This window comes from Candoia aspera, chromosome 1 (assembly GCF_035149785.1).
Source record: "Candoia aspera isolate rCanAsp1 chromosome 1, rCanAsp1.hap2, whole genome shotgun sequence".
NCBI classification, from domain to species: domain Eukaryota; kingdom Metazoa; phylum Chordata; class Lepidosauria; order Squamata; family Boidae; genus Candoia; species Candoia aspera.
Window position 1 is genome coordinate 239684249 of NC_086153.1, and position 13046 is coordinate 239697294.

Sequence of the window (13046 nt, forward strand, 5' to 3'; positions counted from 1 at the left end):
GAGATATAAAAGTCTGAGGCTCACATAAACAGCACTAACTATATTTTACCATTACCAGTTATCAGAGTCAGTGTGTTAACAAAAATTAAATAAAAGTTCTTAATAGAAAAAGGTACAGAGTTTAGGATATAGAAATTTAACTTGATTCTAAGGAACAATATACTTTCTTTCCCCTTCCTTGTCCTGCGTCCTAACACACACAAGTCTTTTGAAAAATAAGTAGCATAGTGATTCTGTTCCTCAGCAACCTCATTCAGATAACATCTTAGCTACCAAAAACTTCGAAGGTGAAATATATCTCACTGAAATGTAAGATTAATCTTCTTTATGAGGTTCTGTGTGAATGCTTTGCATTAGGATTGCGTGTCTCAGGACATAAATTGTTCTTCTATCAGCTGCCTGCAGTCCCCTGGAACCATAGCAAAGCTCATTTTTATTCTCCTCCTTATTTTTAGCATTTCATCTGGGAAGCTTACTTAACTGCGCTATTCCATATGCTGTATAATCTTGATTTTCCTTTTATTCCTTCCATTTAATCATGGAGCCTGCATATAAAATTTGTTTGGGTTATTGGGATTGCATATTTCAGGTCAGATCAAAGCAGAATGGTTGTCAGAAAATAACAGAAGTAGCTGCATTTGTAGTTTGGGTTTGAGTTACTTAATACATATGAAACTGGTGCGTGCCAATCTGGACTATTGATTCATGGACGTAGTAGCAGAAGTATTTCTCATCCTTTCTACTTGAGCTCCTTTAAAGTGGAAATGACTGAAGTTACAAGTTTGGAGCCCTACCCAGGCAATTTACTATTACATTTATTGAAGGCGTAAAGAGAAAAAATAAGGAGATATATGTTCCCAACCTTCATTCACAAGTTATTTGATTTCCCCCCCAAAATAAAAATAAATCAGTATGGTTGCCTTGGGTGATGTAACCATGGAATCAGCCTAGATTTGACCGTTAGATCCACTTGTAATAATCTTTCAAGTCCTCTGGAAAAACTTCTAACATTAAATGCTCTGTGATGTGTCGTCATCATAAAAACTTTGTCTGATATCAGTGGGAACTTCTGATGGAAACAGTGAATTTCCTGTGTTATACATAGGTTGTAAGTATAATGGATTTGAATCAGAAAAAGTATTTGATGCATGAAAAGTCAATTATAGATTAGCTTTCCCATCTTCCGGAATTAGTTGCTATCTAATTTGGAGACTGACAGTTTGAATATGTTTGGCAGGATCAGTTAGATACAAACACTGTGCTCAGCATTTGAAAACTGGGATCAAAGACCATCAGAAGCTGGGAGGATTTCTATCACCCATACCAAACTAAAAATAAACATGGCTGCCCACATTTGTAGCTATTAGAGTTTCAGTCCCCTTGTCTTGTTCCTTGATTTCATATAGAAAGTCCAGCCATCAATTATACACCATACATAATCAAAAGGACAATAATAAAAGGAAAAAGGGAAATACAATTCTCAAACAGTTAAATGAACCTTTAACTTGTGTAAACAGCAATATCTATATCTGTATCACCCCCAATAATTATCTTCTTTTCCCTCTGAAGACCAATAGTTACAAACAGAAGTTAGCACAGCTTCTGGAAATAGGTCTAGGAGAAAAAAGAATGTTCTCATGTGACCTATCAAGGCAATTGGATAATAGAGAAATGATTATACCTATGCGCCAATTTGTATGCAATTGGGTTATGCATTGCTGCTAGCCAGAGGAGAATATTCTGCTGAATAAACCTAGTAGAATAGAATATAAACCTTAATTTAAGCCTCATAATAGTAAGAGTTGGAGAGGATCACAGCTGGAGTAGTGGCAAGTCATGTTTTTCATTCCAAATTGTCTGACCTTTATTTTATTATGGAAAACATGTTGGTTGAAAGATTTGGCTTTAATTCATCAAATTATTTATTTTAGCCATTGAAATTCTACAGGCTTGAAATTGGGAGCTTGAAAATGAAAGTGCAGTAGCTTTAAATTTGCAGGAATGAGTTTCAGTCAAGCCATTCTAAACATGGTGGAACAGTTGGCACGGGAGGAATGGGACAGTTCTTCAACAATTATTTCAGTATATGTAGATGCTTAGTTGCCCCAAAGTGTGGTACTGAGACATTTCTGAAGGCTATTTGAATATGCAGAACTTTGCTATAAACCATCTACTGTCTTGGTACTGTGATATCATCTTCTCTTTGTTTCTTAAAATGATTTCTTTTCTTACTGGAGATGACATAAATATAAAATATTGAGAGGGATACAGTATATAATATAAGAATGCAAGGTATACAACTTCTATATTCTTGAAATGCAACATTACAAATATGCTCCTATATCTACTTGCAATCTTTATCAAACCATCTATTCTACTTGCAATCTTTATCAAACGTTTCATTATTCTTCTGACATTGTTCCATTGTGTACATTATTTTAATCTGGTCACATTCATTTAATCAGCTTTATGTGTCATTTTTCTCTCATGTGGACCCCAAAGCAAAACCAGAACAATAAAAATAGAACACAAAACTGTGTACAATATCAACATAATTTAAAACATCTGCAGCACACATACATGAGCACATGTATTCCCTCATAAGGGCTTGCAGTTCAGAAATCTGCTGAGATTTCAAGACATTTGGTAGAATGAGTTATTTTCTTCTGAATGGTTTTGAATTGTAATACATTGTAACCTCCTCAGATTTCTCTTTTGTTTGAGAAGACCTTGGCAAATAAGAACATTAGCTCTAGAATGTTAATTTATAGCCAAATTTTATTCATGCTTATTTGGAAATAAATCCCACAATGTCCTTTGAGGATTACTTTCAGATAAATGCGTTTATAGTTTTTTTTAATTCCCAATTTTTAGAGTATTGCTCCAAGCTTATGAATATCAGTCTCTTATTAACTCCCCTCCCCATTCCTTTCCTTTGGTCATCAACAGCAATTCTACCTTCCTAAATACAAGGAGTTCTACTGTTATAATATTAGTAATAGGATGTAAGTATTTTAATAGATATAATCCAATATACTGTGAATCTGTAAGATAAAGAGTTTATTCAGTGCTGGATTGACTTCAGTTCTACCAATTTATGCATATGGGAGAAAATTTCATATGCAGTTGATTGTATTTTGTCTCCTCTAGCCACTGGCACAGTTGAATCTAGTAAGCTAGTTTTCAGCCAACTTAATCATCAGTGTAAATATCTGCAATAAAAAAAATATATATTTCTGGCCATATTTGTAGTTTTCTCTCAGTAGTTGTGTTAGTACTGAAAATATGGCTGGGTCAAAAATGTGGACACAAAGGAACTATAAAGTAGTCAGGCAGACCAATGTATCCCTCCTGCCACAGCTTTGCATGCAGAAAGTCCCTGATTTCATCCTGAGGATTTCCATGGATGACTTGGACAATTTCTATTCTGAAGCCTAGGAGAGCTACTGGCAGCCAATGAGAACAATGCTGAGCTAGATGGACAAGGGGCATATTCTGTATGCCCAATTCTAAAACACCAGATCCTTTCCCTAATAAATCATACGAAGTTGTAAAACTTAGGAGGAAAACGGTGGTGCTAGCAAAACTGTCCAAGAGCACCATGCAAGGAAAGAATGTACACGTGTGTTGTGCAGCATTCTCTGCGTCCACAAATTATAAGCTCATTCTTCATTGCAGCTTCTCACCCTCCCCAGAAAAATTCCAGTGTTTCAAACTGAGGTGTAATTTCACTGAAATCAATGGACCTTACTTCCCAGTAAGCATGAAGAATCAGACTGCAAATTAATAATGCATCTCAGTTGGTGAGGGATGCATATGTTGAATGGATCCAATTAAAGTAATGCAGACTGAGGCATGCTTTTGTAAATCAGATCTACTGGAGTCCATCTGGTTAACCCTGATCAAATCATGGTTAAGTCAGGACAGGTGAAGACAAGCAATCAGCTTCTTGTCTTAGTCTTGGTGGGTTCAGGGAAGCAAGTTCCTGGTGTGCCAGCTGAATTGAAAAAAAAAATGCTTCAGTGAAGAATTGTAGTTAAGTGAGGCCTTCAAAAAGATAGTAGATCTTTTCTTTTTGCTTAGCAAAAGCAGCTCCCTACAGAACAAGTAAAAACCTACTGGAGAGGTGGCTGAAGAAAGTGTGCTGAGGGCAGGGTGTGGGATGTACAGGATGAGCAGCAGTACAGAAAAACCAAATGTGAAATTGCTTCAGATTCTTTAAAGCAAATGGCTAAATTAAAAATCTGATTACCTCACCTTTGCTCATAACTTCCTCTGTTGCTGAATGCAAGGGGAAAAAAAATCTATCTATTTTGTTACCCATGTATTACTTGATTTGCCTAAGGGAGAAATTAAAGCTGTAAATAACAAAAAGCCATTCTCCCTGTGTCCTTATTCCATATATCCTGTTGTGAAGGATTTGACTATTCTATGCATTAGATTTTCAGTATAATTTTAGCAAACAAATCTATGAGAGAGAGGGCAGGGAGGAGGAAGAGGAGAGAGAAAGTCTGTTTACATATTACACACACTGCACACAAAATAGAGCCAGTATGGTGCAGTGATTGGTGTTGGTATCAAAGCAGGGCAATCCAGGTTCAAGTCAACACTCATCCATGAAATTGACTGGGCGGTCTTGTGGTAGTCACCATCTTACATTTACCTACTTTTTGAGAAGGAGAGACAGGGCAGGTGATGGATAGAGAAACCAACCCAGGCTGCCCTGGTAAGGAAGGGATTTTTTACAAACTGTCAAATGGGCAGACTTATAGATATTGCCCCAGGCCACCTTTACATTAAAAGATAAAACAGATCTTTTTAGAAAAATCTAATTCTGCACTTACTATTAAACATTTAAAGCATTAAGCAGTCATATTCAAGCCAGCCAAATAAATTGGTAAAAGCTGTTAGCAGCCAGAAAATGAATGGCAAAAACCCATTTTCTTAACCAAGGGCATGCTAAAATAAACACAAGAACAGTGCATCTAAGCTCAGTTGAAAGTGTTGGTTGTTGGTCTTTAAAACTCAGAAGGGTTAGGCTTAACCCTTTAGAGTGAAAACCAAACTCAATACTTTAAATGGAATCTAGAAGCAGATAGGCAACTGGTGAGCTATAGATGTCACATTTGCAGAACTGTTTGTCCCCATCAGCATCCATGGTGTCACGTTCTGTTCTAGCTCATGACCATCTCCTATCACTGCTGCCTTTTATTCTGGAAGTCAGTTTTGGCTACACTGCCATAGAGATAGTCCAAATGCCTTCTACTTTTAAAGCATTTCAGAAAGTCTCTGAAACAGGAAGGAAGGTTTTACTCAACACTATGGGATCTTTTAGAGCAGGAATGGGAACCTGTTGCTGAACTATAACTTCTACCATGACTCACTGTTGGCTGGGGCTGCTGGAAGTTGTAGTTCAACAAAAGTTGACAAGCTATGGATTCTCTACCACTGTTGAACTTGTAGAGAAGAAAAATGCTACAATTAAACATATTTCAAGGTGCATATGATTTATAACACATGGATATGATTTGTAAACATGTAAAGGGATTTGAGTTCATAGTTCATTACTGTGAAGCCAGGAGACTATGCAACTTTTTCAGGAAACTAAAATACTGGCAATATAACATCTTAGTTGAATCTTAAACATTAAAACCAAAAAACCCTATGTCGTATAAAACTCTGTTTTTTCTTATATCCTTATTTTTTAAATCATAGTGCTCAGAAGCCATGACTCTAGAAATATTTTAAAATCATATCATTTTGAATTTGCCTTTTAGCTATTTCAGGCCTAAACCAGATCTTGAGATGGTATCAAATAGAATTCCCCTCCATTTCTCATTTTTCCCCCATCCTTACATTCAATTCGTCCTATTCCTGTGTCTGTATTTATACATTTAATGCATATTTCTCTTAATGTATACATTTTTTGTATGCACCTTTTCTCTAAAATTCTTATTTTTATGTATTTTTATAAGTGATTTCCTCTAATATAATGGATTTTTGTGCTCATTTTCTGTAATAGATATATTTTGTGTGCAAATTTTGAATGGCAAATTGTATCCCAGAATTAGGAATCATTCAGGTATAAATGTGCTATTGTTTTCTGGTTAACACATATATTTGGGAATTATGTATTTATATGCCTGAATAATATGAATTAATTAATGATTAATTATCTAAACAATTTTCTCCCCATTCTTAAATACAGTTGTTTGTATCTTTATATTGACTTCTTTTTTTAAACAAATCCCAAGTCTGACATTCTACAGCCCTGAGTGGAGGAAAAAGCAGAAGCAAGGGTGCTTAATTCTTTCTTAATCTGTTTTGCCACTAAGCGCCATCCTATAGCTTGAAATACCCTTTGAAATACCCTTTTCCCTGGAGGGGAAAAAGAACAACATATATAGTGATTTTGAGCAGAAAAATGGCTGGAGGGGAAAGTATTATGTGTATTGCAGAACTGTTAGTGGAAAGGAAGAATATAAATTAAATAAATAAAGGAAATGCTTTTGGGGTAGAAAAATACTTGGCTCCTCTGTTCAGCTCACAGTCATCTGAGATTGTTTTTCATTACCAAAAAAATGCAAAACAAAACAAATCAGAACGATACACATAGCTAGTTTTTAATATCTGATTTTGTCTCTAGATTCATTATCATTATAGTTTTAGGCTTATTTCAGTATTAGATGCATATTTTAAACTATCTTATGTTTTTAGTGTTTTGGGGAGTTTTCACCATGTGTCTTTGGCTGCATATTTGTTACCTTAGAAGTTTAAGACATTTATTTTCTTCCTAGATCCATATATTGGGGGTTGGGAAAGGTGTAGCAGAAGTGTATATGCATAAAGGAATGCCTGCCTCTCTCTAAAGCAAGGTGGCCAAGTGCCCTTGTGAAGTTGGAATATGCAATAGCCTTCAGTCAACATCATGCTATTGATGAAAATGCCACAAATAGCCTAACTGTGTTCTTGCTGGAGTTGTTACAAGTAAGTGCCTTAGCTGCTGTCCTAACAGATCCATTATGAATTTGGATCCTTGTTTGTCATCAATTGTATGGTCTCTTTCCATACAACTACAAACAGCTGCCCCTGAGCTTATGTAAGTATAAGACTTCACCAATCTGGTGCTCCCCAGATACTTTAGGACTACAATTCTCAGGATTCCCAATCAGTATGGCTGCCATGCTTGCTAGGAACCTTGGGGATTATAATCCTTACACATCTGAAGGAAGCCCACTGGATAGGGGAATGTTGGTCTGCATCTAGATGACCTCATCCTAGTTCTCACTGAAGTTGTCTAGGTGTACCATTTCAGCCTACAGGTGAGGATCAAATCACTGAATGCTACTGTTTTTAAAAGTGTTCTCGCCACTTAGAATGTGGTGTGGCAGGAGGAAAAACTATATTCTAGCCTTCTCTTTGACTTACTAGTTTTCCTGTGTGGAAGAACATCCAAGAAGTGGATCCTCCACCTGCATTTAAAATGGTATTATACAGATACAGGCTTTTCCCTGTCCTTTGTATATGGATTTATGTGTTGCTCAGGGTCAGGAAGACAAACCAGATTTTGATGTTTCTGGACTTTTTTTCTCTCCCACTCCCTCTTCTCTTGACAGTTTTTTATCATGCTGTTAATTATATTTGTGCTGGAGCTCACAGTCGTGATTCTCTTCTTCGTCTACACCGACAAGGTATGTCAAAAGATTTTCTTTCAGAGTCTTCTGTCCCTTTCAGCAAATGCCTCTGCCTCTCCCTTCATCAGTAAGTCATGAAGGCTTTCCCTTGGCATGCAGATCATGTTTTCCAAGATTTTCCCACCCACCCACCCCCACCTTTCAGGAATCATGTATCTGAATACCTAAATACTTAACGCTCTGGGATCCCTCTTCCTTTTCCCCTCTTTCAAGCATGCTTCCATTTCAAGGTCAGGTATATTGGCAACACAGTCACTGTTTAAATATAGAGCAGTCTAATGAGAAAAGGCTGATGAAAACTCATGCACTAAAAAGCAGATTATAATCATCACATTAAGAAGTTCATTAGTAAGAAATAAATGTTGTGCTGAAAATCCCGAATTGGCCATAGTAAAACCAGCCTTTCCCAAAGATTTTGGGAGTGCATAATCTCAGCTAAGAAATTCTGGAATTACAGTCTTAGCACATCTCAGAGGTGGCAAATCAGGAAAGATGTTGTAGATCCAAATTAAGAAATATGAAATCAATGATTCAGATGTTGTGATATGCACGAATAAAGCTTGACAATATGTAAGTTACCTGGTAGGGCTGATAGTACTTGCTAGCATTCAACAGAGAAAGCTGCTCTGATGGCATTCCTGAGAAGAGAGGGTTCCACCATGTTCCATAGACTTCACCTACTTACAGAGCTAGAAACAGGGTTTTTTTCCAGAACTCTCAAGGTAAGTCTTATTCACAATTTCCTTCCTTAGGTTTTTCTTTTTAAGTTATCTGCTCTTTCTTTTAATTTCCCTTTCCCAGCCCAAGCATAGATACTAGAATCCCCCCTTTCTTCCTTACTAGCTGGCACTACCTGCCAAAAGCAAAGATTCAGTGACCACTTAAGTTCCACATCTCATAACAAGCTCCAAAGAAAGCGACTTACATTGAGTAACAAAAGGAAACAGCCTATCATCTATCTTTATCTTGTGAGTAATAGGGTAATAATGTTTAAATTTCACTGATTGATTTTTATATTCCTCTTCTTTAAGCAGGCTAGGTTGGCAAATATTGATGGTTCCCCCCCACTCAAAATGGATAATTTTGCTGCTGAATTTCACTGGTAGTTATGAAAAAGCCAGAATTGTTTGTTACAATGGTAAAAAATGTACATCCTGATATCCTTTAGGATACTGGGCAATGGTGTTAAAAAGAAATTAACTTTGTGCCAACAGGAAATAATAAATCAAGTTGTATGGAACATAATTTATGTTGTCAGTGATCATTTTAACTTCATCTACTATGAAGGCTTATGAATTAGTGGCAGCCTCTTTAGAAGAGAGACTTATGCATAATAGAAGATGGATTAACATAAGTATCTGTACAGTATGAATTGGTATATATTGCAAACTACTGTAACAGTGCCCATGGTATGCTAAAAGGAAGGGGAAACACTGAAGGACATTATCGTATCACCTGGACTGGGAAACTAGTGATCCCTCCCTTCTCATGTACTAATCCTCACCCGAATTTTTGTGCAAACAGTGAACAGTATTAAAAGGATTAAATTTTATTGAGATTATTTGGGAAAATAAAATGTTAAAATGACATTGAGTGATAGATCACACATGAAGAATTAAATGGATTTTAAAGCCTTTTTTTTTTTTGTACTGTATATGTCTATTTGACTATTTGCTACCTGGCATTATGGAGGTTGCAGCTCCAATTGTACTGTGTTTGTAAGTATGAATGCACATGACCAGGAACAATAGGAGAGCTTCATTATGACACTTCACTCCCCCATCCCACCCCCAGAGATTAGCTGAGAGTGTGCTCTTTCCTTTTCTTAGCCTCTCCTGGTAGTCCTTCTGCCTGAACATAGCTATGGTTGGATAGCCTGTTTGTCTGCATGTGTGTCACTGACAAAGACAAGCACCATACAGATAACTAGCTGGTGGAAAATTTCATTATGAAATGCTCCCCCCTGCCCCCCCCAAAAAAACTCAAGTTAAATATTAGATTCAAGATCAGGCTTGGCTAGAACAAGATCTTCATCCTACCTGACACACCAGGATCCTCTGAGGACACTTTCCTCCTCTTTAACCAGTACTGCAAAAATCCACTTGGCCTGCTGAATTTAAGGAGTGGCTTATTGCCCATTGTTCTCAGCAAGGGGCAACAACTATTTGAGCTGGGTGATCTCCAAAATGCTAAACAGGATTGGGCTTAAGTGGTACTTGGAAGGGAGATCATCAGGAGATTCCAGAGCTGTAGACTAGATGGGGAACTAAAATAAAAGAAAAAAGAGGAAAAAAAGATTTAAAAAATAGCAAACTGGAAGAAAAACAGAGCAAACCACTTCTTCGTTGCTCCCAAGAAAGCAGTATCGATGTGCTCATGTTATTATCAGGAGCTGAGCTCAACTTGAGGGAAACTATAGCTTTACTTGGTTAGCAGTAGAATTAGATAGTCCTTAAAGGTATCACTATCGAGTTATCAAAGCAGCTAGATTTTCACTATTATAGAAGGATACCTCCCCTGAATAGCCTGATGGCTCCCCTTAAGACCTAAGGAACCATCTTTCCCACTATGAACCTGCTAGCTTCATAGATGAGTAGGAGAAACACTTTGGAAAATGTCCCTACTGCCAGAAGCTTGTGGGAGAGGGTCTTCTCCTGTATGGCTCCCAGGTTGTGGAATGCCTTTCCCAGGGAGGTACACTGGACTCCTCCCAGTGTAAGGAAAATTGGGAGAGGGGGATCTCTTCCTTCAAGCTTTTAACTGTTAATTGATTTTAATTGAATTGATTTTAAAGCAATATTTTATTCCAACAGAAGAGAATATTTTATATTTGGGTTTTTATTTTAATTGTTGTTAAGTTCCCTTGAGTGCTTTTATAAGCAGAACAGCAAGATATATCTATTTAATAAGAAATAATATATAACTATATGTAGCTTCCCTAGGAGACCAAAAGCAACAACTTAGAATTTCTCCAGATCAGAACAGTTGCAAGAAATAAAACATGTATCTTGTTAAATTCCAGTCAAATAAACAAAGAAAATCTAAGTTCTAGATTCCAAGGTAGTATCATAGGCTGTACCAGATCCATAATAACTAAGCATCAGTAATAAAGTTATTATCTTGGTCATCTGACAGAAGATGCAGTGGAGACTGGAGGGAGCAAGACCAGTGACAGGTCTTGGTTGTATAAGTCTTGGCCTATCTTGGTCAGACATACTATCCCAATCTTCTATAGCAGTGGTTCTCAAAGTGTGGTCTGGGGACCCCTGGGGGTCCCCAAGACCCTTTCAGAGGGTCTGTGAATTCAAATAAATATGCCAATATTTCGCAGTTTTAATTTCTAATACACTACATATTGATAGATATAAGCTATGTAAGACAAACCTCTTTGGGGTCCTCAATCATTTTTAAGAATGTAAAGGGATCCTGAGACCAAAATGTTTGAGAACCACTGGTCTATAGGATATTGGATGGGATGAAACAAAGACAAATCCTCATTGCAATTTAGACTGTTCCTCCATTTTGAGAAAGTAGGGTAGGCAGGGATCCCAGGATTAAACAAAGATCAGGCACAGAGTATAAATAATTACATTTCAACTATCTTGCAGTGTATATTTGTTTAAATGTATTTAGGATTTTTTTTCCCTAAATGAATTGATGGCATATTTTTACATTCCTTGGTAAGAATTAAAGAAGCTATTGAAGTTAAAGGAATGGAGGTGGGGGGAAAACTTGTCCACTTACATCAATATCTTCTTTTTTGTTGGGGAATTTTTCTGACTTACGTATTTATCTCCTTGAAAGTAAGAAGTTGAATTTTACACTGGATCAGATCAATGTCCAGTTGTAATTGGTACTATCACTCACAATGCTCAGCTCTTCTGAGTCACAGATACTTCTTTTTTACAGGAAATCCATTAACTGGAAGTACTAGGAATTAGGTTGGGGCTTCATGCATGCAATATCTGTATGCTATCTCTGATCTAATGATAAAAGTAATTAATATTTCTCTAGGTCACTGCATTCAATTTGATTGTTTTCCAGAGCTTTCCCTTATGATTATGGACAAAATAAATTTTCATTCTGCCTCAGAAAGCAGCAGTCCACTTAAATATTGAAGTCTTACTGACTTTTGATTTTCCATAATCCCCATGGGCAGAGTTTAGTTCCAACTTCATTTAGATGGCACCAAGTTTAGAATGATTGTGCCATTATATTTTCTTCCCACTTTCTTTTCCAAATCTTCCATGTTTCTCATCTGTGAAACAGAGGCCCACCCAATCCCAAGGAAGCTTCTTTTTTTTGTTAGAATTTTCAATATAGTAAAATATACAAAACAAACGAGAACAAAGAAAAAAATAGAGATACAAAAGAAATTGAAAAAGAAAAGAAAAAAACATGTAATTGTGCCTTCTGCCCTTCTTCCTATTGAATGATTATCATCTTAAACTTTTCTCTAACCGCTTTGTCTCATTTTTAATCCCCAAATCATCAATTCATTTTTCTCTTCTTTCAGCAAAAAGTCCATATTTCCAGTCTTTTTAAAAAAAAAACTTTATCATTTTTTTTCTCTGACCAAACTGGACAGCTTCCCTGTTTCTGCAAGTTCAGTTAATTTAATAATCTAGTCTTCCACTGTAGGCATTTCATTGCTTTTCCAACTTTTTGCATACAATAATCTTGCTGCAACCAAACAAGCTTCTTTTCCACATTCAACTCCCTTCCATTCCAGATAAAGTTTTAATGACCACTTTCATCATACCTCATTCTCCACATCTAGCTGACTTTTATGATCTTGTCCCCATACCTGCTGTGCTTGATTTTTTTCATCTAGACTATGAGGTCTATCACATGCATAGAAAACTGGTGTCAAATGCACAACATATCTCCTGTAGTCCCAGACACTTCTTGCAAGTTGTCCTAGTTTCAGAATAACAGCTGATTATTTGGGTTATTGCAATAACCAATCTGTTAAGCTAATCTCATTGTTGTAAATCCTATCCAAGTTCAGAACACAAAAGCAAGCTTACTGAAAAACAGCTGTAAGGGTCAACAAATTGAGAAGTCAAGAGCTGACCCAAAGTCAAATGCTAGGAATGTCTTTGTAGCAAAGAACCAATTGAATTGGGAGTCAGACTGACCTCCTTGGATCAACATTGTTTCAGCATCCTTTGCTATCTCCAGATTGCTCCCTAAATATTCAAACTCTGCTGCTAGTCAGATGTAATTTCCTTCAGTAGGTTAGCCCCATGTACCCCTGCCTGATTCAGCTGTTTCTTGGTATAGCCATTTCTATGTCTCTTCATCTTCTGAATTTTCACCCATTGTTGCTGGCTTTCTTGAGGACTGGGT

The 13046-nt window shown here is 36.7% G+C and overlaps 1 protein-coding gene across 1 annotated transcript in view; it reads left to right on the top strand.

Annotated features, from left to right (window-relative positions):
- Positions 1-13046, top strand: part of TSPAN4 (tetraspanin 4) — a 271022-nt gene that overhangs the window by 191261 nt on the left and 66715 nt on the right. The window contains exon 3 of the mRNA XM_063289315.1: positions 7617-7691. Within this exon, the coding sequence (XP_063145385.1) occupies positions 7617-7691 (75 nt within the window). The remainder of the gene's footprint in view (positions 1-7616; positions 7692-13046) is intronic.